This window comes from Aythya ferina, assembly GCF_964211825.1.
Source record: "Aythya ferina genome assembly, chromosome: 1".
Lineage (NCBI taxonomy): Eukaryota > Metazoa > Chordata > Aves > Anseriformes > Anatidae > Aythya > Aythya ferina.
Genome location: NC_140296.1, coordinates 121265225 through 121290439, shown reverse-complemented (window position 1 = coordinate 121290439; position 25215 = coordinate 121265225). Strand labels below are relative to the sequence as shown.

Below are 25215 nucleotides of genomic sequence, written 5' to 3'. Positions count from 1 at the left end.
AAGGCATGATTAACGAAGGCAGTACCTGGCAGCAGCCAGCCAGTCCAAATGGTATCTGTGTTTTGTGTTGCAGTGTGCATTTTGGTCCACTAGGAAACAAGCACACGTTTCCAGACTACCCACAGCAAGCGGTTTCTTTTTGCTGCAGAGGATGTCGTAGGGATGTGATGGGATCTGGCCACAGGAAGGCAGGCTCTGCGCTTTCTGTTTGTGGAACAGCTTGTTTAAAAGTAGACTAAAAAGAAATATTTCTGGAGTGGCATTTCATCTTTAGTAGCAAGAATCCCCCGCACACCTTTCCTATGCATGCATGGTCACCTTGGAGTCCTGGTGGGAATCTCAGGGAGACTTTCCCTCTGCAGCCCCAACTCTGGCTGTATTTACAAAGTGGCATTTCTTAAAAAACTTGCTGGTGAATCACAGAAGGCATAGGACAGACTGGATTTTTAGCCAGAGCAGATGAAACTGCTTATTAAGCCTGATGGTATTTTCCTCCCTTGAGTTGCTGTCAACTCAAGATCAACAGTGAGGACCCAACACCACAACATCGCTATCAACCTCTCTTGCTCCACACCTGCAGGCCCTTCATTACCTGAGGCTTCCCCAGGTTTTGTGCAAGCCTCTGAAGACCCTTCAGGAGGCCTGGGCTTCTCTTGGTGATCATGAGTGTAGAAGGATATTTTGCCCAGTGGCTTTTCCACACTTCAAGGGGCTCATCTGTGGGTGTCAAAGCTGCGTCTGTGATGCGTGAATTGGAGATGATCTTCTAGCAGTGGCATCTATAGAGGCTGCTATGGCAATTGTGGTGAGGGGGGCAATGTGGCCCATGGAGGGGCCACCAGATTGTGTGGCCAGCCCGCCTGGGCTACCACCTTGCAGTGACTTCCCAAAGGTTGCATAGTCGTGCTGCCTCTGTGTCCCCATCTGCAAAAGGACACCTTCTTTTGTGAAAAGCCTGGAGAGTGACTGATGAAAAGCCCTGTGTGAATGTTAAGTAGTACTTCATTACTGCTGTTCCTCTCACCAGAAGCAATGATTTCAGGGGGCAATGAAACTACAGGAGCTAATTACTCCTTGGGAAAAAAAAAAGTTCATCTTGTGTACGGTAGGAGGAACCTGTGTTTAAAAGGAGATGAGTAGCGGGAGAAACGTTCTGTGAGCAAATGGTGGCTTTGCAAGCTGGATTTCCTACACAGAGCGATTTCTTCTGGTCCCTCTGAAATCGCGCAGAAGTCACGGGAGATCCAGCGAAGATTAATGCAGCCCGATGCTTGCTATTTTTCCTGGAGGCCTTGGCAGTTCTGTAATTACAATCAGTGCGTCTGAATCTCCCTCTGGCCCTTGCATACTGCCCAGCAGTGACACCAGCATCAGAAAAGACCCTTGGTTCAGGATTTGTCAGGCAGAACTCTGCTGAGAAATCAAACCTGCCCCGCTGCGTTCCTCGTCATGGCGATGAAGGACGCGCTCCTCCTTTGCTGAATAACTTCCCCATGTCAGCTGGAGCCTTAGGGACTCCTGAGCCCAGCATGGCTCACAGACTTTTGATCCAAGAGATCCATTTTCGGAGGAATGAGAGAGCCATATTTCTATAGCACAGCGTATATATTTATATATATATAAAAATAAAATAAATGAGCAGGCTTGCAACACTAGGTGGCAGAGGTGGGATCCTTTCTGCTCAGAGCACTGTCCTATAAGGCATTGCTTGTTTAAGTACAGTCGCATTTAGTTGGAGCTGCAGGAGAGAGACAGAGAGATTCTCTGTGTTTACAGCCAGCGCAGGCTACGGCGAGCAGCTAACCTGGCCCCCCTTCTTCCAGCACTTGAAGGGGAGAGTGCGAGGCTATTTGGGAATCTGGCCACCGTGGGTCAGCTTTCTCTGCGACTGGATTGTCAGAGCTGGTAGAGCAGAGCCCAGGGGGACTGAAGGGAGACACAAATCCCATTTTATCTGAGAGGGGAAGAGGAGGAAAAAAAAAAAAAAAAAAAAAAGAAATTGAGAGAGCAGAGAGAAGCGAAGAGACGGAGAAAAAGGCAGAGGAAGCAGAACGAGTGAGAGAGAAGCATGAGGACCTACTGGCTGCACAGTATCTGGGTGCTGGGATTCTTCTTGTCCCTCTTCTCCTTGCAAGGTATGTGATGAGTTCTTTCGTGCCACCTCCTCAGCCCCCTTCTCGTGAATTGAGGCTGACGGACTGAGGATGGATGGAAACATGGAGCTGGAAGCTGGAGCTATTTAGATCCCTCTATCTCTGACACCCCCCCACCCCCACCTCCCCCCTCAAACCTTCCCCCCCTCAGGAAATAAGCCAAGGAGAGATCGCTGTTGGTGAATCCTATGGTTAGAGGGCACTGCATGTGACTGACTTTGCTGCTGTATTTGTGCTTTTGCAGAGGGGGAGATTTTTATTTAATTTATTTATTTATTGGGGGGGGGGGGGGGGGGAAGCAGCTACAGGAAGACTTGCAGAGGAAAGAGGGGTGGGTGAATGTGGGCACTCCTTCACCTCCACCTACAGCTACTCAGCACTTCGGGTCACAAGTACTGATGTTCCTGGATTCCTTACCTTCCCGAGGAGATCAGTGTTAAGTTTTTGGTTAATTTTTTTTTTCTTTTTTATTTCTGTTTTGCTCTGTTTTATTTTGGTTTTGCTGGGGAAGGTTGGAGGAGCCTCTATGCCTCTTTGCAAAAACACTATGTCCTTCCCCTCCACAACGGGGGAAGAAAAAAAAAAATGAAGGAGGAAAAGACAGGAGAAGGAAATTTGTTGGGTATGGGGTTTTGTTCAGTGGAGAACTGCCAGCTGGGTTTCTTGCTTTAAGAGCCAAGTGTGAGTACAGAATTTAGTTTGAAGTGATGACAGACATGCTAGCTGTTTTTGAGATGCTTTCTGTAAACAGGAGTTAAGGGTTAATGCATCCCGTGCTGTATGTATAAATACACATCACACATGCACATATAATCCTAGCCCTGCAAATCACAGCTTGTACATGATCCGTGCTCACTCACACATAGCAGTGGTCCTATATATGTACATACATGCTCGTGAATATAGCATGGAAGATAAATAAACTCGCTCTGGCACATACAGCTCTAGCTCCCTAGCACATGCAGTTCCTGGAGTGCCAGTCTGCTTCTCTCTCGCTCACGTTCACTCTTCCTCTCCCTCCTTCCCTCCCTCCCTTTAGCCTTTTCTTGTGCCCTCTTTCCATCCTGCGCACTGGCTTTGGTGGTTGCTTCCACCATAAATCCCCGTGCCTGTCATGCTGCACTGGTCTTGCAAGTGCACATGCATGTACACATACATGGCACGTGTATGTTTTTTATGTGTATATCCACCTATCTGGCCTCCTGTCTTGCACAGTCCTGCATTCACAGCATCTTGCACACACTTAAGGGTCTCTCACTGTGACTGTCCTTACCTTTCACATTTGTGCATGCTGTAGTGCATGGAGATGTTTCCAGCCAGAGCATCTGCACTGCCCTTTTGCTGCTACTTTTACACACAGTTTCACACGCACTGTCCTCTCCTATTTTGTGTCCACTAAGCAAATCCCCATACAGGCATGCTCCCTGTCACACACACACATGCTTTCTGTTGCAGCCTCGCATTTACCTGTCACTACTGCGTGCACTCGCTGCAAAATCCCTCATTTTCTCCCTCGTTCTCACGTTTACTGAGCGCTCCTTTTCACGCGATTTCCCTTCATCTGTCTCCGTGTTGCATACACATGCTTCTTCGCTGTTGCATATTTCCTTTCAAACTTGCATTCTCGGAATCTGGATGGTGAATCTGGCACCAGCACCTTCCAGCTGACTTCCCCTGTGAAGGGGCTGCTTCTGACAGGGGAGGAGGATTTCTCCAGTACACGGGGGGAGAAGAGACCGGTACTTGTGTAACGTAAATAGCTAGTGTCAGCAGTGAAGTTGAGTAGCTCGATGTGAACTTCCCTCTGCTCTGGAAGAACAGGCACAGACCTCTCAAGGAAGATGGGCAAGTAGCGTTGACTCTGAACATCGCCCCGTTTTTGATGCTTGTTTCCTGGTCTGCCATCGATGGTGCTTGCTCCACACGGTGTTTCCAACTCAGAAGCCTTCCCCGAGCTGTGACTAGAGCATCCTGATTCTAGCACAACCAGGAGCTGCTTTAATCCTTCCTAATATCTGCAGCTTATGAAAGGCCTGGGTGCTGTATTACCCTTACCTTCTGTTCTAGTGAGTTGCTGTTGCCACAGATGTATCAACCGCATCTATTCTGATTTTTGAAGGCATCGGGGAGGTCCTCAGAGGGCTGCTTTAACAGGTACCCTCTGGGAAGGCAGAGGCAAGGCAGTTGCCCTCCCCGGGCATTGAAATGGGAAGGGGGGAGTTGTAAACCTGGAGCTGCTTTTTGTACTGCTCCCAAACTTCAAATGTGGCATAACCCAGCCCTGGTCCACTGCTGGGTCTGGTTTTGTAGCCAGCAGTAACTTCCCTTCCTCACATCTGGGGGGGGGGAGAGGGTGGGGAAGCCAGAATATTGGGGCTGCACAGGAGGAGCAGAGCACATTGCAAGCAAGCCCAAAGATGTTTGAAGGAGTTAAAAGGGAGTGGGGAAAGTATTGCGCCCCTTCTGTGCGTGTGGTTCTGTTTTTTCCCCTTTGGTTGTTGTCGTGCTTTTCTCTCTTTAAATAAAAAAGGGAGGGGGGATGCACTTATTTCAAATTAATTGTTGTTCACTGAAAACTGTGGTAACGAGCCTTGAACCTTTCTGTAACCCCAGAAAACTGCAGTAGTGGTTGTGACAGGTGGTGACCCCCATTGGACCGCTTCCAGTTGTGTCCCTCCAGAGCCAGGCAGCCGAGCTTGCTAGCTCCCCAAAACTTGCCCGTGCCTCCTCTCCCCCCTTCTCCTCGCTGTCCACTTGGGGGTGTACCAGGGAATGCAGAAAGAGCTCCTGGTCGTCTGCTGCTCTCTCAAAGCCACCACACAGAGGGGATGAAGAGGGTTGAGGCTGGTGCTGTCAGGCTGAGGCTGAATAGCAAGCGATGGGGGGTGGAGGCAGCACAGTGGAGGCTGGCAGGAGACCCACGGGCTCCGCAGTGCCAAGCGACCGAGGCAGGCAGCCTCCAGCACTTCTGCCAGGGGACATGCAATGGGTCGCCTGTCCCTTTTCTGCCTGGGCACGGGGGCTTTGGCACGGAATCAGGCTTTTCCCCCTTCCCCGTAGGCTAGAGGCTCTGATTCCTGCGCAGCACATCTTATTTTGTTCTGATCGTTATTTTTCTTTAATTATTTGCTTCAGGCTTCGTGCGTTTCCCTGCTGCTGCACCTCAAGTCGTGGTTGAGGCAGGTGGCTTGGAGGCGGGCTGGGTGTTCCTCCTGCATGGTGCACCGGCCTTGCTGCCCCAGGGGGGGCTGGAGGACTAAAAGTACCTGTGCACCCCAGGGATGCTGGTGGGTGGGATTTCTAGTGGCATAATGTAGCTTTTCTCTGAATGGATTTGTCTTGGTGTGCCTCATAGCTTCTGATAAGGATCAGGCTCCTGAATTGAAATCAAAAGCTGATTTTTCAACACCACCGCCCTCCTGAAAAAAAGTAATATATATATATTTGCAAGGGTGGGGAGGAGAAGAAAATGATCTGGATCTATCAAAAATTGTATTTTTTGATCACTTGGAAGAATATTTGATTTGTGATTTCATTTTTACCTCTTATTACTCTAAATTAGCTTAGCTGCCAATATGAAAAGTTATTCTGAATTCCCCACTGAGTTTTTTTTATTTAAAAAAAAAAAAAATGAATGCCCTGACAAATTATACATTTTCTTCAGCATTGCTTTACATTGAAAATCCTTTTAAACAAACTTTCCCTTGAAAAAATAACAGCTGTTTCAAATCTGCAATTTACTTTTTAAAAAAGCTTTTTTTTAACAAGTCTTCCTTATAACCCCACTTCATCGTTTAATTGCATGAGACTGTTTGTTTAGTTTTCTTAATCATTAAAATACCTATGCAGCCAATTCATTGAAGTAGATGCTTTCAGAAAGGACATGCAGAATTGGTCTGCGTAGTACTGGCAGCGTTTATTTATGACGTATTTTTTTTAGCTGCTCAAGGGTATTCATAAATGGGGAATGAGTCTGAGAGAAATCACAGAAGCATTTGGGTAAGTGGAGTAGGATGCCTTAGGTTGGTATGCGATACAAATGTTATCTGTAAACTCTCATGCTTTATAACGTTAGCGGGTAATGCGGGTGTGAAAAAGGATGAGTTTGTTAATGCACAAGGTTTGTGCGATCGGTATGGATGGGAGCGTGTAACCAAGTGTTTCTGTGCTGATAATGCGTAATGGATGGGGAGAACAGGGAGAGGAGAAGCAGGAGAGTGTGTGTGTGCGAAGAGTGATGTTGTAGTGTGTGTGTAACAGTGTGTGGTGGCTGTGATGTGGCTGGATAATGTTTAGGCATTGCTGACTGGAGAGAAAAGTCCTCACCTGCTCTCTTGAATACACTTTCCTTCCTATCTGTTTCCAACTCTCTCTGTCAACTGAGGTAGGGGAAGCTCTCACGTGCTGGACTGTATTGATGAGGAAACGATTCACTCAGCTGCCTTGCATTCCTTTAAATGATGAAGAGGTTCAATACTGTAAAAAAAAAAAAAAGGGGGGGGAACACTTTTCTTGTAGGTTTAAGACAGGGAAGAGGCAGAGAAGGCTCTTTATCTGCAAAGAGGGAGCATTAAAAGGATATCCCAAGTGTTTCTTCTAGTCTTATCCCAATACTTGCAGACCATTTGAGTCAATACTTACCACACTAGTGAGGACCCATTGTGTATTATAAATCTAAGCATTATTCTACATACTCAGAGGGTTTTATTATGATAAGCAGAAAATCACTTAATCTCCTAGTCTTTGAGATCTCCTTTCTTGTGATGGTTTTGCTAACCTTGCTATAAATGCCTTAGTCCCTGTGTTGGTGGAATCTCCTCCAGACTGTGAGCACCCATGCATGAGCTGGTGGTCTGAGGAGGGGATGAGTCTTTTGAGAGTCACTCCTTTCTCTTCCTTCTTGTCCCACAAGCATTACATCCCCCTTCTAACCAGGTGAGGAATATGGCAGCTGCCATCCTATGTTGATGGCAGAGCTAATGCTTTAGAAGCTCCCTTCCTTCTTGTGTGCCTCCTGTAAGCCTTCAGGTGCTCTTCGCTTTGCTGGTGGGGACTGTCCCCTTCACTCAACAATTTCACTCTGTGCAAGACCAATTTGCCTAGGTCATGGGTTATAGCAGCAATATTAATGCATGGGTCCAAGTGTGATGTAGCCCACGGTGGGCTGCAGCAGCTGCTGGGTGCTATATGGAGGGACTGGTGAGGCAGACATGGTACTGGAGGCAGCACTGGAGCACTGCCTACTGACCCATGTGTTTTAATGTGAAAACGGACGACAAAAGCTGATTATGAGTGAGCGAAAGGGAAGCTGCCTTTCCTGGGCAGATCTGAATATCTGAAGGGCTTTCTGGTGGAAGAGGATCAGCTGAGGCTGCTAAAGCTGCTTTCCACTCATGACTGAGTGGAAATTTGTTGTAGAACCAGACAGAGGCATCACAGCAGATCTGGGGAAAGTCCTCCACGTGCCCCATCCTTTGAATATGCAGACGTGTGCTTTGGAAAAGATGATCTCCTTCACATGCAGTGTGGCTGCTGGGAGGATGTGGAGTTTTGCTGCCTGTGACCCCTGTAGGGAGCATGAATTTTGCCTCTTCAATATCCGTTTTCCTTAAAAGAACTGTGCCATAGCTTTATATGTTGTTCACAGCCAGTCAGCAATGGCTTTGACAGTTGATGTGCTCTTCCTGCTGTCATTTTTGTCTGGGGTAAAATGAAAAATACCATGCACAGCACAGACAGTCTTGTTCCACTGTGATAAGGAACAGATAAGGGCAAGATGAAGATTCGTGTGGGTGAGCATGTGAGACAAAGCCCTCTCCTGATATCAGGGAAGGACAGATATCCCTGTAGGTAGCATGGAAAGGGGTGCTGGACTTTGCTGAATGGCATTTATGGGAGAAGATGGTTTGAGGAGCAATGCAAGGATTTACATACTGAGTTAAGACATTTTTTGTTGATGTTAGTGGGCTGTTTTTCTTTGTTTCTTTCTAAGAAAAAGGTGTTAGCATGCGAAGGTAGGCTTCAGAGGAAGGGTCTTAGCTTAAAGCAAAGGGGAATATAATTGGATCTGTGGGCTCGCAGACAGGGCTTTTGTGGTTCCTAGGTTATATAAAGCATACCACAGAACCTCTTTTGAAGATGGCTTATTCTTGAAACCTGCTCCTTTCCCTGGGGTCTGCCTCTGTGCTACCTAACGGATGCATGTTTCCTCATTTCTTTGAGGTCTGGCAGAGTGCTCCTGCAAAGAGAGTGGGCCTCTCCCTTTTCTGGTGATGTGTTCTTGGCTGCTGGGGGAATCGTGTGGCAGGCAGCTCAGGAGCAGTGGGATGAGGGAGGGAGCGAGTAAGGAGAAAAATGGAAGGCTGTGGAGTTTCCCAACCAGGAAATCGATAGCATTACAGCACGCAGCCACTGGGATATGAGTATGCAATGTAAGTGGGTAATCACAGCTCCATCCCCTCTGCTCCTTAGCACTTATATTGATGGCGAGTTGCAGGCTGAAACCAATTAATCCTTACAACATGCTGGGACAATAACTATTAATATTCGTCTACGTGCTCTCTTGCTGCTGCACCTGCGTGGAGCCTGGATGTGCTTGGCCCTTAGCAGTTGACCCAAAGCTACATCATGAGTGAGAGCAAGGGTTTTCCTGTCCACAGGCCTCCTGGCCAGTGCACTGCATTGCCTGACTTCCACTCGCATGGGTATTGGTGAAGCTGACCATGTATATATACATATGAGTGCCTGACAGAGGAGGTTTTTGTCTGCAGGAAGGAAGGATTATTTCAAGGAGCATCTGTGGAGTTTTGATGTGTAAATGTGTTTAGACTTGTGCCTTTGTGGCTCCATCTACGTGTATGAATATCTATATGTTTGCCTTGTAAAGCTATTTTGTTGCACCATGGGATCACTTACATTACAACATCCAATTTTATTCATGCCTATATATAAGGTCTGTACGTGAAGTTCTGATCAGAGGCTTTTCAATATATCTACTCCAGCTCTTAAGAAGATGCATGTGAGAAACAAAATGATGGTGGGTGGTTGTGTGTTTTGTGCCTGTGACAGAAAATGCATAAGTTGCATGGTAAAGATGTTTGTGCTGTGTTAACAAATGTGGTTCAGGGTTATGTTTTGCGCAAGGAAGGTGTTGTGAAATGTTAGTTCAGCAGGTGAATGCAGCATGATTATTGATAGGGATATCTGTGTAGCTGTGTATGCTTCTGGAGTAACCATTATTCACAACAGATTTGCATCCTATCTTGACATGGCAAGAGATTGTTGCAGTGAAACAGAATTGTTACTGAGGCTTGGCTACCCCTCCTCGTCTTTCTGATGGCCTCAATGTAAGGCGGTAATTTAGTCATGCTTCAGTTACCTGTGCATGAAATACAGTGTAGAGAGGACATGCTTGACTCCTGCACTTTCATGGGAGACTTTCTGAGAACAGAAGGAAGAGGATGAAAGGAGACTTTCTTGCACATGCAGACTGCACAATTTTAATTAGACTGACATATTCAAAAATGGTACAGCCTGGCTTAGCCAGCCTTTCTCATGTAGCTGTGCTATCTTGCACCGTCTGAGCTAGAGATTCCTTGGTTGAATGCAACCTGAACCAGCAATTCTGCACTTCAGCTGTGCCTACAATAAGAGCTCTGCAAGTTCAACTGCATCAACAGCAAAAATTTTGTACATCTTGTCAAGTGTCAGGTCGAGCTAGCTGAGTAAAAGTTAGCAGGATAGATCTATACACAGGCATGCCACTATGAAATGTTCTGCACTTGTTCTAGGTATTCTGTGTGAGGGGGAAAGAAGTGATTTGTACACAAGAGCTTTTGTGCTGGAGCTGTGTTAGAGCTCATACCAACAGTAATTTCTCAGTGTTTTTTAAATACATAAATCTTGAAGTAGCTGAAGTGGCGTAAGAGCTGCCCATAGCCTAGGCCTACTGAGACAGGTAAGGTGGGAAACAGCGAGAGCTGACATGAGGGCACAGACCCTCTCCTCTGTTTCCATGTATCCTAGGGGCCTGCTGGTGACTGGTTTGTGTACCCTCCAGCAGCCAGAGAACTGCAACAGATCAGGCTGTTTAAAAACAACAACATCAAAAAAAAAAAAAAATAAAAATCAGGCTGCAGCATGAGGTAAATGAGCTGTGGCATTGCCCCAGAGGGACCTAGAGTTAAGGTCATCAGTACAGAATTGTCTTTCTTCTCTTTTTGTCTGTTGTGTGCACAGAGGAAAGGGAGAAAAGGCCATTCTAGCTGGCCTTGCTCTGTCCCAGTGCAAAGCTTTGTAGTTGCAGGCTTTCTTTCAGGCTTCAAGGGAGCTCTTACGGCCCCTGCTAGCAGGCTCTGCTCATACCCTGATCAATCTGAAGAAATTCTGGTCCCTTTCTCTTTCTGCTGCCCAAAACAACGCCAAACAAGAAGTGAAATAAAACAGCCCAAGCTGTCCTTGGTCCTGAGGTGTTGCTTGAGCTGCAGTGAAGGAGTAATGACAGTGTGAGAGGTGCTGTGGAGACAGGACGCTTCGAGCCCCTGCTTTTATTGCCACATGGCAGAGATCCTTGGAGTGCCATTTTTAGGTTAATGCAGGTCTGGGCATCCTATGTGAGAAGAGAGTTTGAAATTGTTACACGTGAAGGGAAGGCTCTAGAGGACCTTAATCCAGAAGAGCAATTCTGGTAGAGTTGGCATCTTTTCTGGATGCCTTGGCTATCCCATAAATGTTCTGAACCTTGTCAGGCTTCTTTTTGAACCCTGCCTGAAGTTCACCAGAAATTTGTTGAAGCAAACCAAGTGGTTTTGAATAATATTTCTGTCTCACTGAATTGGCATTTTTCTAAGAGGGGGAAAAAAAAAGTGTCTTGTTGGAAAAATTCCAACTCAAGTTTCAGGAACAGATTAAGTTACAAGTGCTTAAAGGCTTTTCTGCAATGTGTTATCTTCTGTCATAAGATTACATCAAAGTCTCAACTATCATCTAAAACAAAAAAGTTACGAAAATTGTGGCCTTTATAGGTGTGATGAAAAAAATCGAAAATATAACAAGAGTGTAGTCACTAGCTGGTGTCTGTCTTGAGCCTGCAGACAGTTAAAAGAGCATCCTCATGGATGTATCACCCAGTTTATTTCTCTGGCGTACTAGGTCTGAATTCCTCCTGCTAATAACTCCTTGGTTTTCAATCCAGCCAGCAAAGAGTGTGGTTGTCCTGGCTCTCTCAGCCAAGGTTCAGATGTAGTTTCTGAAGAAAATGCTCAGGGAAACCACCATTGCCATGGTTGCCTCAGTGGCTCAAAAGTAGGAGCAGCCCTTTTTTGATGGACACTGCCTGATAGGGCTGGAACTGGAGGATTATGCATTATGTAGAAGGATTTTAGGTCATGGCTTGTGCTTGTGTTGGAGAATGGGTACATTTGTTCAGTTGGGTTTGTGACCATTCCTGGACAGACTGGGAATTGTAAAAGAGGAGAAAATAATGGAGCAAATTCACAAGAAGTCTCTTCAAGCAAGCTTTAAAATCCGTGAAGATGATCTCCCTTGGTTTTGTTTGGAGTTGGGTTTCTCTGAAAGATGCCCAGCTGATGCAGCTGGGGAGGGAATGTGTGTGGTGTGGGATTTGTGTCCTGTAGTGATGCTGTGCCTGAACCACGGGGTGAGTGTGCGTATGTGTCTACGTGTGCATGGCACGTGTGGGGCCCGTGCTGCGATTGCTGGAATTGCAGTCTAGCCAGATAACAAGCTGTTGTTGTTTACAGCACTCGGTTCCGGGCACTTCAATTCCACAAAGATGTAAACAAAATTAGAGGGAATTCAGAGGATTGCAACGAGAATGATTAAGGGGCTGGAGGGACTGACTTATGAGGAATGCTTGTGAGAGCTAAATATATAGCTGTTTGGTTAAATGACTAAAGAGGAGCTATGCTAATGATCTAGGCATACTGGGAAGGCGTGAAGAATTGTCTAGTGTGGACTGAGAGCTTGAAGTGTCTCATAGTAGAAAATTTGGAGGAGGGAAGAGGAAAAAAAAAATGGCAGGAGTGGAAAATACTTAATGGGCAGAAAGAGATTAGGTGGCAAAATAGCTTTGTTAAGAAATGTGGTGGAATTGCTGTCATTTGGGACATCTGAAGTTTGGCTGGGCAGAACCCTGGAGAATAATCCATGCACTACAAGCGTGAAAAGGTCCCTTGAGAGACAGTCTAGATGCCTTAATAGATTTTTATGCCGTCATTAATTTCTGAATCACAGCTAATACTTTCAGTCTGACAAAGAACCATATTCTTTAAAGCATTTTACTTTCTTGCCTTGCATTATTCCTGCTGTGGCACAGATCCTGGCCCAAGACAGACTCATGAGGAAGTTTTCTGCTATATTAACAAAAGTGAAATCCTGGGTATTAACTGCTTAATTCCTAAGACTTTTTTTTTTTTTATATTCCTTTCTTTAAATTTTTTCTTTTTTTTTCTTTTTCTCTTTTTTTTTTTTTTTCTGATATGTAGGCCAGGGCAGCCTGACGGACACCCAATAAAACGATAGCCTGGTATCTGTGGCCATAACTTTGTCCTATCAGATGTGCTAGACTTTTTCAGGTTTCCTGTTGTGCTACCATATGACACATACTTATCTTTCTCTCTTTCTCTCTCATAGCTTTTCAGTATAACTGAGTAGTGGACTAGTCCCTCCAGACTCAGAAGGTGACTGTGGTTGGGCTTGTACTGTTCCTAACATGTCACTGGAGCTGAGGCACACCAGAGCTCAGGGGCAGAGGGAGGTGGACTCATGAGGGAGGTAGAGATGGGAACGAGATGGTAGGAGATGATCAAATTGATTGGTGGAAGGAAAATCAGCCAGCTTGTTTGCTCTTATATTGCTCATAACAGGAACTAAATAGTGAAAGCTAAATGGGTGGCATTTACTACCCACTTTCCCATTATTTCGGGGAAGAGAATAGCCTGAATTGATAGAGAGTTTTGTAGTGGTTACTGTGCTGGCTGGCACCATGGACTTCCAGAGGCAAAAGGTAATGCAGCATGAGTGAAACAGCCAGGATACATAATAGGGATTATCCGGACTAAAGATTACTCGTGCCATGGATGCAGACCCAGTGAGAGTTCATCACAGTTTATTAGCTCAGGTACAGGACTATGCAAATTGCAATCTGTTTGCTGGGCAGGAAAGCAAGGAGTGCTATTTTGCGTTGTATGCAGTCCAGACTAGTAAGTGTTGCTGGATCTTTCCCAGTCTGCGGGGCCAGCTCAAGGGTCTCAGCAACACATCTGAGCAGTGCCCCGGAAAAATCTGTAGAGACAGCTGAGATGGGCTGGAAATTGATGTTTCTTAGCTTGGACTTGGCATTAGCCTCAGTACGTGCAAGGTGGCTGTTGGTAATGACATCTCTACTCCGTGCTCCCTAGCAGAGTGGGAGAGCTCGTTAGCTCAGATTCAGTACAACAGGAGTGCAGTTGGGCTCTGGCTCTGAAACAAGGACAAGGAATATTCCTAGACTTGAGCTGTCTGTGCTGAAATTTCTGATTTTTCTGTTACGATCTCCTCTTTAATGAAATATGGAAGTCTTGGAAAGAATACAAAATCCCTTCTTTGCTTTAAGAAGAGTGAGTTTGCCCCATTTATGCCAGAATGGAAAAACTGGGAGGTGTGAGAAAATCAGTTAAGGAGGAAAGGAAGAAGTTTGGCAACTCCAGAAGTGAAAATTTATATTGGCAGAAAAAAAAGTTGCTGGTGGATGGTAGGTTGAGTGCTCACGAAGTTGGAGAGCTTGAAACATGGAATCAAAGACTAATGGTCCTACTGTTTGCTGGGTATTATTTAGGCAGTCTGCATGCCCTCTAGTGGCATAACTCATGGAGGGGGGGAAAAGTGAGCCACTGCTGCTACCGTTAATCAAAGGCAATCTCTTTGGCTTAAAAAGCTACCCTAGGTTTGGAGTCTGAAGCAGGAAGGTTCTCCAGCCCTCATTTGCTGCAGAGAGAGGAGTGGGGTGGGTGAGGTAATTTGTCTAGTAATTGTGTTTGTTGCATGCAGCAAATGGATTTGTTACAGCACCTTTTAATCATTGTTCTGTCGGATTTTGCTAATCTCATTCAAACCCTGGCAAGAGTGTTTGTCACTTCACACCCCGTTGTTGAATCAGTGCGTGACACTGCCTCCTTCTGTAGATATCAGTGCAATGTCATAGCCACGGGAGGCCTTGAAATACATCGTTGCAACTGGTTGTATGGGATAGAGCTGTGGGGTTGCACAAACTGTAACTCCGAAAGTAAGAAGGCAATCAGTGGAAAACTTGCATATGCATTGCTATGTGCTGAGTTTGGGGAGAAAAATCTAAGAATTTCAAATCCAAAATCTAAAACAACCTAAGCATCCATTCTCTAAAAATCACAGTCTAGTTATCTAACAACAGCACTGCTGTAGCAGTGTTTACAGGAAGAGAAACTCTCTTTCCAAACAAAAAAGGAAAAAGTAATTGGCTTGCTTTTTTACTTCATTCAGGTATGTGAATAAAAAGTGAATTGACACTATTTTAGTAGCTACTCTTGTTACTAGTCAGGGTTGGTGCTGTAAAAATGATTGCACAAAGACACTGAAACAGAAGCTTCTTGGGGAAATGGGGATGTTTAATAAAAACTGGCACTAGAAAGGATTTCTCATGACTTATATGGCTTTTCTGGAAGGAGTAAAGACTGATCCAAGCCAGTGCAATATGAAACATCCAGGTCTATGTTCCTGCTCCAAAATGGAATGGAATCTGGAGTCCCACACAGCCCAGAAAGCACACAAATCCATGCACTCTGACCTGTTTTGGAGAGGTCTCCTTTCTATCCAAGCCCTGTTTTTGGTTACCAAATGTGTTGGTGTCTGAGCTCTGTGCCTTGTGGTATTCAGTCAGGGACTTGCATTAATTGCTAGATAGGAGGTGAACAAAAAGATCTTCACCTGCCACAAAGACATAAGAAAAGAGCTCACGCTGCCAAAGGCATGTGAGTTCCATGTCTCTTGCGTGCCGTCCTGGAGGCCAGGATGCAGGAAAAGCTTCAGCTTGCCATGGTGGATGGCCAGGAAATGTCAGGGGGGTGTCAAATCACTCAGAGGACTATTGTTTACTTTAGGTAGACCCAGTGTAGAGTCCTTAATCCAATCTCAGAGAGCAAAGGCTTCAGGCTGGATTTATACCTCTCTATTTAAGAGGTTAAAGATTTGTCATTTGACTTAGTTGTCCTCTCGAGCCTCTGTTCCAACTTGACGCCAAGAGAATTCTAAACCGGTGCGTTTCTGTGAGGGAGGATTAAAAGATGAATAAGTGTAATGCATGTATGTTTGGATTAAAGACAGTTCTACCCTCCTGTGTGAGGATACTTTTACCCTTCTGCTTTCTGCTGGCACTGTAAAATTAAGGTCATTTCTGTCTGATTTGTTCATTTTGTTTAGGGTATTACAGCTGGAGAAATTTCCATCCTCTACATGATGAGAGCGGATTCCTCATGTGGTCTGATATGGAGCTTAAGGGTTGCATCAGGATAGCTAGGCACATTATTTAGTTTGCAGAAACTTCAGAACTGATGATACAAGTGCAAGAAGTAAAGCATCTACCTGGATTCTCAGATCCAATAGCGTCTTGCAGTGCAAGCTGGCAGATAGAAGAAACACCTTTTCATGTATAATCTTGAGCACCTTTGAGTTGCCAATGACGAAGAGACAATAAAACACACATTGCCACTTTCACACAGACCCTTTTAAAGCTGGAACTGCACTTTCAATTAACTCTACCATATATGGCCAAAGTCGACACTGCATAAAACTTTGATAATTTCACATTTTAAAAAATGTATCAGGAAGTCTCATTCATACATCTTCACTGAAAATTTCATGAATTGCACATTTCCTAGTGTTAGATGTTCAATAAACTTAAATAATGCAGCAATTTACATCCAGAAGGTTTACTTTAAAACTGTAAAGACTGGCTACTTCTCCTTTGGATTGAGAACAGTTCACTATTTTTATGCCTTCATCAATTTGAATGGACAATTTTGTTCTTCTGAAATTGTTTGAGATCTGTATTGACGCTTCAGTTAGCAAAACCCTGACCTCAGGAAGATACCTGCTATATTTGCATATAATTGGGCATGATATATCCCTCCAACTATAAGCTTGATGTTGCAGCTTTGTTTTATGGACATCAGCATTGAATATATTGAGCAAATTTCCAGCAAAAGTCTTCATTTCTGTATTTTAGTGCCTTCTCATCCAATCAGGAACTTCAGAGTAAAGCAAGCTTGAATGAAAACCAGTTTGTGAAATCCAAGATGAGATTTATTACGGTAAAGCTCTTTCCCAGGAGTAGGGAACTGCTGGAAACATCTTCCTTGATGATAAGACCAAAGGTGAAACCTCAGTTTAAATGGGATGTTCTGTCCACTGTTGCAGACAAGACAGTTCTTGGAGTACCCTGTTTGTGTCAAGCAGGGTACTATTTCCACACCCTATCCCTAATCTGAAAAACACTCCCTTTGCCTTTCATCCAACTGCTTTCAGAGAAATAACCCAAGGTGTGAAGAATGAGGCTTTAAACAAAGCCATCTGGAGCTTTCCTCCCTCTTAGTTACCTCATTTGAAGGTTTTTCATAGTAATCCAGTCTTCTCATCCTCCTTGTCCTTACTGTAGTCAAGCTGGGGGTGTAAGCATGTTCTACCACATCCCTGCTTTTCCAAAAATGATCTCAGTTCTCAGCTATGGATAAATAGTAAGGAGATAAAAACACATCCCAAGGTACCTCTGGCAGTCCTGGGACAGCAGTGCTGCAGCTAAGCATTGGTTCTTAAGGTGATTTGCTGACCATAACCACAGTGTTTATTAGAGGGTCATCTTAAAATTGCCTTAAACATCTCTTCTACTCAGGAAACAGTTCACAATACCTTCTACAATACTGCTCAGTGACCTCCATCACCAGTCACACCTATGTAGTGTGTACTTTATATGACAATATCTCAAGAAAAACAGGCTGGGTCTTGTTAGTGTCAGCTGGTCACATACAAACTGAAGACTAAGCGTTTTGCCCACTGTGTTGAGCTAGGTTGGTTGCAGAGCAGCAGATGGAGCATCCCTTCACTGTTTGGCTTCCTTCATAGTGTTCCTGCACCAAGGGTAGGTTTTCCCAAGTTTATATCTTCTTAGGCACAAAAATGGGCAGCTCTGCTGATAGAGAAAGGGAAGCTGTGAGATGTAGAGAAATGGTTGAGTAGAGGGAGGCTCAGTGGTGTCTGTGATGAGTTGTGGAAGATGTCTAGGGGAAGGAACAGGGATGCATCTGACAAGCTTTTGAAGCCTTATTTGCTTAATGGGAGCTCCTGCAAAGGCATGGGCTGCATAAGCCATAAAGGGAAGATGGCTTCTCCCAGGGCCCTTGCAGCTGCACCAGGCTATGATAACAGAAATTAACTTCGTCTCCTTTGTCTTGCTATCCAAGTGCCCCAGAATAGTAGTTATGAAAACAGTGCTGTTTAATATTGTCTTTGATCGAGCAATCCGACGGGAGCCCTGGGCTTGTTCTGCTTGGCTTTGTTAGTTTCAGACCCTAAGGCAACAAGCCGTTGCCTTCAAAGCCTAGGCAGGGCTGCGTTAAGTGTGAAGTGTGCAGCAGAAATCCCAGTTTGTCAATTCAAATGGCACTCACCTAGCAGCAATGCCTGTGTATTCAAATCAGCAGCGAAGTGTGGGAAGCAGGGTATGTGCAGCTATCCCCTCTGGAGAGAGCAGGTCTCAGGAGCTGGTGAACAATGCAACATCCTCGAAAGACCCAAAGGGAAACAACACGGTGGATTTCTCCCTTTATTATCCAGCATTAATTTGCTGGCTTTTTTTTTCTGCATTTGCTGCCTGCTGGCTTCCTCATGCACTTACAGCCAGGCAGACTTCAAAGTACAGCATTAGTATAGCAGTACAGCAACTTCAGGATAGCATTGCTGGGGAAGGAGGTTCCTATTCTTCTCCTTCACATCCTTGGTGTAGAGGTGTATATCTTTCCCTCAGCTCTCCTCAGGCTCTAAATGTACACCTTGGCCAAGGTTTCTGCTCTAGTCAAGCACAAATCCTGGAGGTTGCCAAATATGTGACTGATGGAAGTAGTGAGAAACAGCTCTTGGAGGTGCTTGCTTGCTACTTCACCAGCAAACGATACGAAGGCAGTTACAATAAATAAATAAATAAAATAAAATAAAATAAAATCCTGGCAGAAATGTGCAGGAGGACTCATGAAAACCTGAAAACCACAAGGGTAGAAACAGTGCAGATGAAGTCACTATAAGCTGTATAGACCCAAGTGCCATGACTGATGGTCTCTTTGTAGGTAGTGCTGAGAGCTTGAACTATTTGTTGAGCAAAATGTGACAGGCAGATTTTTTTGTTTGTTTGTTTCGTACCTTTCATTGCTGAATTATGAGATTCCTTCTGCTTTGTTTATCCTCCATGTAAAATAAGGGTAAGACCAACTTTGGGGTGATTATATGGGCCTAATGAAAGTTTTATAAGCGTATCAGTGGCTCTTCTGATGCCTCAAAGAGTCTACTTGTCAGTGTACTTGGGACTGGTGACTACGGTGCTTAACCTAAATCTTCAAGTCGATGTAAACTACATAGAGGGTAGGTTTGATTATGAAAAACTCTGGACCTTGATGTCCTACTTTTCTTTTAACATGAGAACTGTGAGGTGCCGTTGAAATAAAGGGGTACCATGTGTTTTATGTTTTAGGTATATCATTAATTATAACAGAGCTTTTAAAGTCAGGGTAGTTTCAGAAGCAAGTATGTTGTTGATAATGTTTGCTTTGACAAAGATAACAGGTGCTGTTTCTGTGGTCAGGGTGAGATTCTGGCAGGCCACATAAACACTTCGGGTATATTCTCTCTCAGATCTCAGGTTAACAATTTCATGTTTAGGTCCTAGGACCAGGCGTTGCTGAGCTTTGTCAGTGAAAACGAAATTAGGACCTCTGTTCTGTCTCAGCAGTGCTTGTCTGGAGGAAGTCTTGTGATGTGCAGTGATGCTCAACATCTTCAGTTCAGCAGGCAAAAAAAAGTGACTAACCCGTACTGTGCCCTCCCATGTACTTTATGAAGAATCAGGAGAAGCTGGACAAGTTGGAGCTCTTCTGAGAGCCTTTAGTTCATTGTTTGCCTCTCAAAGTTATTGCTGTTTCTCTGGTTATGTTCCAGTAGCACTTCTGTTTTCTTCTCTGTACCATATAAGGCCATGCAGTGATGGTGAGAAAACTGCACTGATCAAATGAGCAAGAGAAACATAAAGGATGGCACAAGCTGTGTCAGTTAAAGGTAACTCAGAACTGCAGAGGAGAGAGTTGCTTTGCTGTGGTGAAATAATTTGTTTTCCATCTCTGTAGCTGCTCAAAACAGCAACCAAGGCTTAAAAAAAAAAGCTCTAGTAATTGTGAGTGAACCAGGGCTTAGTGCTAAGAGACAAGACTTTGGGGTCCCCATCTAGTTCTGTCCTTGATAGGAACTACTTCAGTGTCCTCTTCTGTTGAAGGAGCACAGGGATTTCGGAGATATTTAAGGTTTCAGATAGTGGTGGACTATGCTAGAGAAGTACAAAGAACTTCAGATTGCATTACCAGAGAGAGGATTTAGTGTGTACCTTCTAGCTTCAGGTATCGGGAAAAGCTCCTTGATGCCAAGGAGGTGGGTGGGGGCAAAAGGCTCTGGAAATTAAAATATAGTTTGCGATATTGGCTTATTTTAATTGAATTTTCAATATCTTCACCTTGGATATTATCATACCAGACATTAAACCCATACACATTATTCTGTAACCATATACTACCTGCAATAAAAGCACCAGCTATTAAAATGGGAGAGTATAAAAAGCTCTTTCAGTATGCCCTCAGAATTGTTCAGTGCTGTTGCTTAGGCAGTATTTTCTATTTCTGAAAACTTAGTAGCCTGGAATTAAGTGAAGGAAAAGCCTTCTTAGGTTGGCGAGGCAATTCCTCCCCACTTGACCAGTGCAAGCTCTTTCAGTACAATGACAGTTAATATCAGCCCCCTCAAATCCATGCTGTTTAATTACAAAGGAAAGCCACAGTAATTCAGAACGGAAAGATATGGGTTTTGTTAAGATATTGGACTGATCCTCGGGGGAGCTGAGTTTAATTCCTGCCTTTGCCACAGACTTTCTTTAAGTCAGTCCATTAATCAGTTTATGCCTTAGCTTTACCTGTCTGTTCAATGAAAATGAAGACAAAGGCAGCTCCAGACCCATCTATACCCCACACATAAAAGATGCTCTCTGTGTGATGGGTCCCAATCTTTTCTCTGTCTTTTCATTATTTCTTGGTATAAAGGTACCTTACTTCTGCAGAGGGGATGTTCAGCTGGCGCATGCTTTCCTTTTTCCACGTTTCTCTAGTGCTATGGATAAGTATGGCACTACATTGATTTAAGCTGAGAAAAAGTCTTTATCATAAAAACTTGCAGAAGTTAAACCTGTTGGATCATTCAATCTATCTTGTCAATTTTCTTCACTTGTAGCTTGTGGAGCAGAGTGATAGCGAACAGTTAAGGATGTGATTGAATTTCTATTATGATGCTGATTTGTTGTTGTTGTTGTTTGTTGTTGTTGTTGTTTGTTGTTGTTGTTGTTTGTTTGTTTTCTTTCTTTATTCTTCCTTGGTGGTATTCATACACAATAAAGAACTGTTCAGTTTGGGAGATGACTTGGAACTTTGGCATTGAATTTGAAGTCAGCTGTGTAAGAGTTTCCAGACATATGATGTATGCAATTTTAACTGTAAGAGTATTGATCAAAGTGTAAAGAATCGTTCTCCCCTACCCTCTCCACCTCTCATTTGTAGCAACAATAATGAAAAGGGGAGGGAATGAGAGGCATTTTGTTTTCCTGCAGTCATTGACTCAAGATCAACAGAGGTGGACGAAAGATGAGTTGATTAAGCTTTAATTCTATAAGTTAGGATTCTAAATAATGAGATCAAAATGGTTCATTGACTTGTTCCAGTGAGCAACTTCTGGAGGTGTAGGTTTTCATTAAAAAACATTGTAATGCTGTCTCTGTAACTCTGTCTCTATCCCATTTCCCATATCGAGAGAGAGCTTGCTCTAATCACAGATCCCTGGAGAGAATTTTCATTGGTGAAAGGAAAAAAGTTTCCACTAAATGCTAATCAGAGAAGTTGATTAGAAATTGCCTTTTTTCAAAGTTCCTCAAGCCCTAGGTACTTGATTCAGGACACAAAAAGGGTGAAGTTATTACGCTTGTGTTCTACCTTGTTATGGATCAGCAGAGTAGTAAGAAGGCTGATATCTTCCCCTGTCCTGTTCTTCTATCACTTAAGAGCATGGCTGGACCAAGTTCTTATTTCTCTATGGCTTTCCTCAAACAGTTGCAACGTTAAGCAGAGCTGGAGCTGTGCATCATTTGGGTGAGCACAGTACAGACCTGGAAGCATTCTTAGAGTAAGACCATGTAGTGATCAATGGAGGAAAAAAAAAAAAAAAAAAAGGTGAGGAGAAGATAATAATGGAAGGCCGTGGAGTGGGCCTATTGGTGCCCCATTTCCTTACCAGGAGACACTGGCCAGAGCCACATCTGGCTTACAAAATGCATTGGAGATTCTTACATCTTGCAACATCCTTTCAAAATGTTTCAATTATTCACCATCTACTTTTTTTTTTTTTTTTTTTTTTTTGGTCCTTTAAAGCTTTTGCACGATGTCTTCTAGAAAACATGAGTCCTTCAAAACCACCCTCAACGGGATTTGGCAGTGTCTTGTGTTTGCAATTGCCTGATGATACTATATGGGAGAGAGGTTGCCACAATACTCCTGTATTTTGTAAGAGGAAGCAGAATTTTTCAGTGACAAACTGTTCTTCTTATATGTTGTGACAAAGACTGGAAGCAATTCTGTTCAGTCACTGAACTCACCTTGACTCGTCTCATGCAAATGCCATAATTCAGAAGTTCTTAAAGAGGGGTCTGCAGTACACAGCAGTTGCCTCTGGATCTGTATCATTTGTAGAGTTTTCAGCTGACTGATGGCAAAGGTGCAGGGTATCCCTAGAGAAACAAAAAACAGGCTCTGAATTATCAGTTCAGTAATTTTGGAGCTATGGTTTCTTTGCCAAGAACAAGGCTTCTGTATTACTGGTCTACTGTGTAATTAGTGACTAATGGAACAACAACCCCCAGTATATTAATTGCTATTGTAGCTGTATACAGAGCATTGTTCTCTCTGTGACAGACATATAAATTGTCTGGAACTACATTGTCCCTTTCATAGTAGCTCTCTCTAGAGTTAGGTGTCAATAATGAAATGCGGCTGTTCCTTGAGGACAGATAATGTTATCTCTAAGGGTTTGTCGCGGCAGGAGCACAAGGCAAAGTTGATCTGAATTAAGTAACAAGGTGGGTTTCAAGTGGATTATGTAAGCTGTATTAAACTGATGCATGCACACACACTCATTCAGAATTAAAAATGGCGTTCATTTGATTTTAGTTTAATTTTCCTTTGAAGAGAATTAAACTAAATCAAATCAAAGCCACTTTAATTCTGGCTGGAAGTGTGAATGTTAATTCTGTGATCCATAGTAAAAATTCAGTATGTTATTTCTCTGAGAAAAGGCCAAAGTTCTCTTCCTGTTCCTGGACATTGTGCTGAGCAAATGTGAAAGCTGCTTTTACTATCCAGTTTTAAAACTCTGAGGCTCGGTGGGAGTTTTATCCTTTATTTTTTTTCTTGCCCTGGATGCCCTGTGTAGCTAGTTCAGAAGGCCAGTAGAAGTGGTTTTGATTTTTTGTGTGTATTTTTAGTTAATTAGTATAATGTGGGAAGGGCTGTATTTCTTTTTCTTTTATTCTGGAGACTTAACTCTTCCCTACAATGAAATGAAAGCACAGAAAGGATGAGCAAATATGCCACAGAAACGTACCACAAGTTTCCTGGGGAATCTAACCTGAGACTGAGCACAAATGCTTGGCTGCTGTCAGGACAGAGATCCTCTCTGAATGAGGTTGGGAATCTGCATGTCCATGTTAATTTTTGTTAATTCCATTGTATTTCTTAGAGGTGAACTCTTTGATCTTCCCAGTATTATTAAGAAGGACAAGATGTCCATCTGATACAACTGCTGTTAGACATCTTTTTGTAATCCTTATGTAGAACTCCATCACTGTGGATCTCCTCTTCTGACCTGTCTTGGTTGCTCACTCGATTGTTGTATTGGGTTTATGTGGCAAGGTTTTGGCAGCAGGGGACTGCAGGGGTGGCCTGTGTGAGAAGAATCCAGAAACTGCCCATGTTAGATAAGGGCCAGTTTCAGCCAGCTCCAAAGGGACCCGCCAGTGGTCAAAGCTGAGCCAAAATGCAATGTTTGCACCTCTGTGAGAGCATATTTAAGAAAAGGGGGGAAAAAAAACAAACACAGTGCTGCACAACAGCAGCTGAGATGGTGAGAAGTGAGAAGCAGCCCTGCAGCCCCCCAGGTGAGTGCAGCAGGAGGTGCTCCAGGCAGGCAGCAGCAGTTCCCCTGCGGCCTGTGGAGAGGCACCTGGTGGAGCAGGCTGTCCCCCTGCAGCCCATGGGTCCCACATGGAGCAGATCTCCACGCTGCAGCCCCCCAATGAGTGGAGGAGCCCCCAGTGGAGCAGGCCCTGGGCTGGAGCTGCAGCCCGTGGAGAGGAGCCACATCAAAGGTATTTTTAGTTTGCTTTTAGTTCTTGCTGTTCTAGTCTGCTAGTGATAGGCAATAAATTACAGTAATCTCCCTATGCTGAGTCTGTTTTGCCTGTGACAGTAATGGTTGAGTGATCTCCCTGTCCTTATCTCAACCCTTGAGGCCTTTCCGTTGCATTTTCTCCCCCTTTCCCTTTGAGGAGAGGGAGTGAGAGAGTGGTTGCGGTGGGGCTCAGCTGCGTGACAGGGTAAAACCACCACAATCATATAGGTAGAAAGTGAATCAGGGCCCGTCACTGCTGTGCAATACAGCTGCAACGAGAGCACGTGAGAAGAGCAGTTGGAGGGCAGGGAGGAGGAAGGCCAGGCCTTGAGATCTCTTTTTAATGCAGAGAGTTTTTCATGAAGTCACGTTACAATGAGCGTGCAGGCTGATTTGAAATGAAATAAACCTTTGGAGCCCTGGAGTTTTAATGTACTGTTGATAAATGGATTCTGTTCTTATTCATCCCACTCTTGCATGATGAAGAAAGGAAACTTTTCTGTGAATTGACCTGCATTTCTTTCAACTATACCTTTCCAGATAGAGCTGCAGTGAGCTCCCAGTTTGGTGACTGGTTAGTCCTGGCCAGGAGTTAGGAAAACACTGGTATTGACAGCCAGGGCTGCATTAACAGAGGAGAGGTATATCCAGCAACATCAGTGAAGAATTCCCAATTCTTTCTTATAACCTAATTCTGCCTTTCCGTAGAGCAACACACTGCATTTGTCTGAGTACTTAAATTTGCATGGGTTCCCTTCTGTTTATTTGAAATAGCAGATCCAATTTTTATACGCATCATGAACAGTATGTTAGAGGCTAATGAGAGCATGTTGTGTGTTTTTTTGCTTTCCTGAGAAAGCCAATGTTTTCTCGAGCACTAATAGATGTAGTTTCAGTGCTTAACAATAGCATCTGAGCTTAAAAAGTCCAGGTGTTGTTCAGATGCCACTGTCAGCTGGAGAAATGTCACCAGTAACGCAAGAGAGACCGAAGTGCAAGTACAAAAAAATCTGTTGTAGCTTCAGCAGAGCACCTAGCATGTTGGTTTTGTATCCATGTAATTGAACTGTTATCCAGAACTTAAAGATGAGGAAGTTTTGGTTCGACCCCCTTTTAAGCTTGTCTGTCTTTCTGGCATCTGCTACCTTCCGAATAATCATTCTGTTTATAGTCTTAGTGGTTAGTTTGTCATGTGGCTTGGATGCCTAACCTGGCATGGAGGGAAAAAATGTAATTGACTGCCTGACAGCCATGTGCATCAATACTGCTATGTCGTATTTTTTTGCTTGGGTATCTT

The 25215-nt window shown here is 44.1% G+C and overlaps 1 protein-coding gene across 1 annotated transcript in view; it reads left to right on the top strand.

The window, feature by feature from the left end:
- Nucleotides 1-1693: 1693 nt before the first annotated feature.
- LSAMP (limbic system associated membrane protein) overlaps nucleotides 1694-25215 on the top strand; it is an 879058-nt gene continuing 855536 nt past the window's right edge. The window contains exon 1 of the mRNA XM_084527478.1: nucleotides 1694-2135. Within this exon, the coding sequence (XP_084383604.1) occupies nucleotides 2069-2135 (67 nt within the window). The 5' untranslated portion in view covers nucleotides 1694-2068. The remainder of the gene's footprint in view (nucleotides 2136-25215) is intronic.